Raw genomic sequence first — 4,610 nt, forward strand, 5'->3', positions numbered from 1 at the left:
AGCGTAGCTTAGTAAAGCTGATTAATAAGAGTGGCATCAAATAATATCTATTCTTTACTGTACTGTTAATGAGTAAAGATTGCTGGAAAAAGGTTAAAATTTGCCATGTTATGAAAGTGTATAGGACAGCTTTCCACCTTTGCAGCTCCACAATCATTTTTTGCTACAGTGGTCTGTATATGGCCTCAACAATAAGTCCGACAGATGGAGAGAGAGAGATAGATGGACTGACGATATTGTCATTCAAATATACACCAGCAGCGCACATAAGAACAAAATTTCGTTGCATTTGTCTAAAAAATAACTATACTGCAATGGCAAAATGCTAAAAATGAAAAACAATTATAAATAATAACAAATAAAAGGTAATAGTGTGTTTACGCACTAGAAAACATTGCACTCCAGTGCATTTATCCCAGCTGTATTTTGTTGTGCCCCAGTATAAAGCGCAGTCCAGGGACAAGTCCATTGTGAGTGTGTGGTTTGCAGAGGGCATAGTGTTATAGAGCGTTCAAGAGCCTGATGGCTTGGAGAATGAAGCTGTTACAGAACCTGGCTGGTCTGCTCCTGAGCCTGCAATACTGCCTGCAGAGGTGAGCAGAGAGAACATCTCATGGTGGGTGCGAGTGGAGTCCTTAATGATGTTATTTGCACACAACACAACTTTGTTTCTGATTGTGATTGAGAAAAAGGCTTTGCAGCCAAAACATTTTGTTCTGTAGGGGTTATTTTCTGCAGTATCATCCTCTGTCACTAATCATTTGGAACCATGAAAAGTTACTTGACTTGAGTGGAAGTTGGGAGTTAAAGTATGAACCACACAAGGAGTTTTGAAAGCCAGAGCTCTTAGCTTTAGTAGCACTTATGCAGTCACTGGTCTTGGTCACCAACTTTGCCAGTCCCCTCAGGGTTTTAGTATGTCACATTCTGTACTGCATTGGGTTGTAGCCAGCACTACATACTCTTGAAATTAACAAAGTTAGAAATAAAATCATGTCTCAGATCTCCGCTTTAGATCCCATGTTATACATGTTGTCTTCAGCATGTCAGAGACCAGGAGAATTGTCAGTTTAAAGGGGATGAATGTCTTAAAGTGTCACCTGACAGACAGGACAGTTCAGTCCCTGGAGGACAGGAGAGCAGCCTGTAGGAGGTGAACAGGCAGGAGCTTGGGCTAGAGGTCGTAGTCGTTGGCCATCGTCAGCCTGTCACTCTGAATAGGCCCCCAAATCATGTTGTCAATGGTGATGCATTGAGATCTCCCTCTGGCAAAAATTGGATGCTCCAAACTCAACTTGATTGATGCAGGTTGTGTCTGCCTGACCAGGTTGTGCCTGCGTGTCCCCGGGATATGTCCTTACCCTCGCTTGAAGATGAAGCAACACAGGGACACTCTGAGCAGTGAAAAGGGAGAGATGCACTTTTCAGAAAGTTTTTTTTTTAATTTTTGTGTATCAGCTAGACCCATGTCAGTGTATGGTTTGCTTATCAAAGAATCTATTGTATCTGTTAGCCTCGAAATTTATAGGATTTTACTTGCCTTTTCATTTTTCTCAGTACATCTTTTGTCGCACAGTTCGTTTGGTGCTCTGAGAATGTTGTTCTCATTGTTTCCATTGAGGCAACAGGGTTACATTATGGCCCGAGGGCAAATGCACAGCTTGTACATTCAAAGGATGCCACAATAGATTGGAATGAAAAATAGCTGTTTTTCTGTGACCAAAAATGCAGCCTTTATGCATCCAAGGACATGGCATTCTTGGGCCCTGGGTACTAGCTGTGGAGTTTTGTGAACATGAAATATCTTTTTTTATGTGCCATTTTTTTCATTATGCTCTGTCTGTCTCTCTCTTTTCCCGCTTTCCTCCAATAGTTTTCCTTGATAGCCTCATCTGGCCTGAGTTGCACTCTTTATGTGTGTGTGTGTGTGTGTCTTTTGATATGTTTTTGGTCATACTGTATTTGTTTCCTTATAATTTAGGACCATACGTGTCTGTTGCCTGTGCTGTGTATGTGAATGCATGTGCTTTTCTGTGTGAGCTTGAACTCTTTTTTTTGTGTTGTGTATATGCATGTTTGCACTCAGTCATACCCTGTATTGTGTGTTTCTGTGTTGTGCAACACAGACTGAACACAGACACTTGAGATTTTCTATTTCTATAAAGTTGTATGAAACCTTGGGTTTGAGCCTTTGTTGAGGTTTGTGGGGGGGGGTTGTGGGGGGGGGGGGGGGCTGGGGGCTGGAATGAGAAGCACAAATATTGTAGTCGAAACAAACGCAAGCTGAGGTGGCCCAGTTTGGAGAAGTTGTACTCTTTCAAGTCCTGCTTCCTGATTTCTCTCAAATACTGTACATTGCCCTGCTTTAGGTATTTTTGAGTAGTTGCTCAGAGATCCTTATGGCTGAAACACAGGTTTCTCTCCCCCATTGTGGGATTAATTGTGTGAGTAATATTCGATTGTTCTTGATTTCCTGGTTGTTTAGTCTCTACTGCTGTTCCTGATTCTCTCCAGTGCTGCTCTGCCCTGTTTTTAGGTGCCTTTGATTTGCTTATATTGTGCTGTGTAAAATGTAACGTTCTGATGACGCTACTTGTGTGTATCGGTTCTATTGCTTTGTTGCCTTTATGTAACTTTTTATTTTAAGACTAAGTTTTCTTTGTTACTACGTACTTACGTATGCATGCGCTGCGTGGAGTGGCAGCAAGTTACAGCAGCTGTGTCCTTGTGTTCTTTTTTGTGTTTTTATGAAGTTCTGTTCTTATGTGTCTGTTCTTATGGTGTTATGCTGGTTGTTCTCTATTGCTGCTGTAACACAGAACACTGTGGGATCAATAAAGTACCTACTCTACTCTATTCTACTCTGCTCTTCCTCTCTTATACTTTTCACTACAGTCTGCCTCAGCTCTGCACACAGTAGCCATGATAGAGTACAGATCAACTTAATCGGTATATGTTGCTCCACTCATTACATTTGATCCTTGTTTTTTTAGAAGAGGTTAAGAGAGAAAACAACTGTAACAACTTTGTCCTCCTCCTCTTTCTCTCTCTCTCTTTCTGTCTCACTCCCTTTCTTTGTCTGTGTTTGCAGGGCCTGTTCATCTTCCTGATATATGGGGTGTACAACACAGAGGTAAGTCTGCATTGTGTCTCAAGGCTGTCGGAGTGAATGAGAGAAATGACAAGTTTTTGATGGGCTCCCCGCTTAAAAGCTGTGTGGGTGCGGTGTGAGAATACATGTGTGTGAACGTGTGTGGATGGGAGGAGGGATGGGAAGGAGCGGAGGGGACATCGTTTCCACGCTAGCGTCCCACTGCCCTTCATGCTTGGACTAACTTGTATGCATCCGAGTCCGACCATTAAACACTGACATGCCGTGGTTCTCAGCCACTCATTCCTCACCCACATTGGCTAATATTTCACTGCCTCTTTAAGTTTTTAAACTCACGGCCCTCCATTTAGCATCCTGACAAAGCTGCTGGCCAGGGCTTTACATGGTCTCTAGCAGCAGCCATAGCAGGACAACCTAAAAAAAAAAAGAGCAATATGCACCCTACACTATATAATAGAAGAGAGAGGAAATATAGTATTGAGATGCTGCATTATTACCATTTATATACACCATTGCTGTGTGGGGCTGGAGGGTGGGTGAGTGGTGAGAGACAGAGCCATATGATTTAATGGATGAGACAAGTCATGAAAATCACTCTTGATCAAACGTGGCTCTTGTATGTAAATAGGGTTAACTTTAGATGTGCATACCTGATATTGCACCTACCCTGTCTTAAAATACAGCACTTTTTCTGAATTTGCCCTTTCCATAATATCCAGACATTCATGAGAAAGAGAAGATCCAGATTTGCCTTGTAAGACGGTTACAATTCAAGACACACAAAGATCTGACAGCGCATGTATTATGGGCATGTTTTTAAAGATGTTGCTGAGCAAAACATAGATGTTCAGTGTTCTGGAGATAGATGTGATGTGGTAAATAGAAAAAGAATGCCTGTTAATATCAGAGCAAAATACCATGTAAGTACATTTTACCAAAGTTCAGCTAACTGTAGGTTGACTGAATGAGTCTTGGGTTTGATGAGTACAGACATGCCTCATCTTTTCATTTGCTTATTGTTGCTTTGAATGTACAAGGTCCCCATCATTGTATAAAAGCAGCTTTTTATGAAGAGCTGAGTAATATATAGCTGTTACCATGCAGCGCCACCATCCAAGAGGACATCTCTTTTGTAACATTTTCATAACATGCCCTGTTATTATTTCCTCCTTTCCCTCTCAGGTTTTTGTCCACGTCTTCTCCGGAGCATGAAGACCTATCCCTCAGCCATAGACAATGCACTGATAATGCCAAGCCAGGGAGGGCTGATCCTTCACACTGTAATATAAATCAGCATTGCATTCTTGTTTAAGTGGCTTTTTTAGTGTTTGGGAATTCATTTGTTTTACACCCAGGCTGTCCTTGACCCTGGTGTTTTCACAGTTTATGAGCTGCTCATGCACTTGTTTCTGTTTTCGAAAGGACCACGCTACTTCGTTGACATTTGAAAAAAAAAAAAGGAATCTTGCCATTATTCCAGATTTTACTTCTCTTTCCC

The 4,610-nt window shown here is 41.7% G+C and overlaps 1 protein-coding gene across 7 annotated transcripts in view; it reads left to right on the plus strand.

Annotated features, from left to right (window-relative positions):
• Positions 1–4,610, plus strand: part of LOC109958158 (adhesion G-protein coupled receptor D2) — an 83,507-nt gene that overhangs the window by 38,261 nt on the left and 40,636 nt on the right. For all 7 annotated transcript variants that reach the window (XR_002274632.1, XM_020596579.1, XM_020596581.1 and 4 more), the window contains one exon: positions 3,092–3,133. Coding sequence is in view for 6 of the 7 variants with exons in the window: in XM_020596579.1 (XP_020452235.1) it covers positions 3,092–3,133 (42 nt within the window). In the remaining variant the exon portion in view is untranslated. The remainder of the gene's footprint in view (positions 1–3,091; positions 3,134–4,610) is intronic.

Source organism: Monopterus albus, unplaced genomic scaffold (genome assembly GCF_001952655.1).
Source record: "Monopterus albus unplaced genomic scaffold, M_albus_1.0 scaffold31.1, whole genome shotgun sequence".
NCBI classification, from domain to species: domain Eukaryota; kingdom Metazoa; phylum Chordata; class Actinopteri; order Synbranchiformes; family Synbranchidae; genus Monopterus; species Monopterus albus.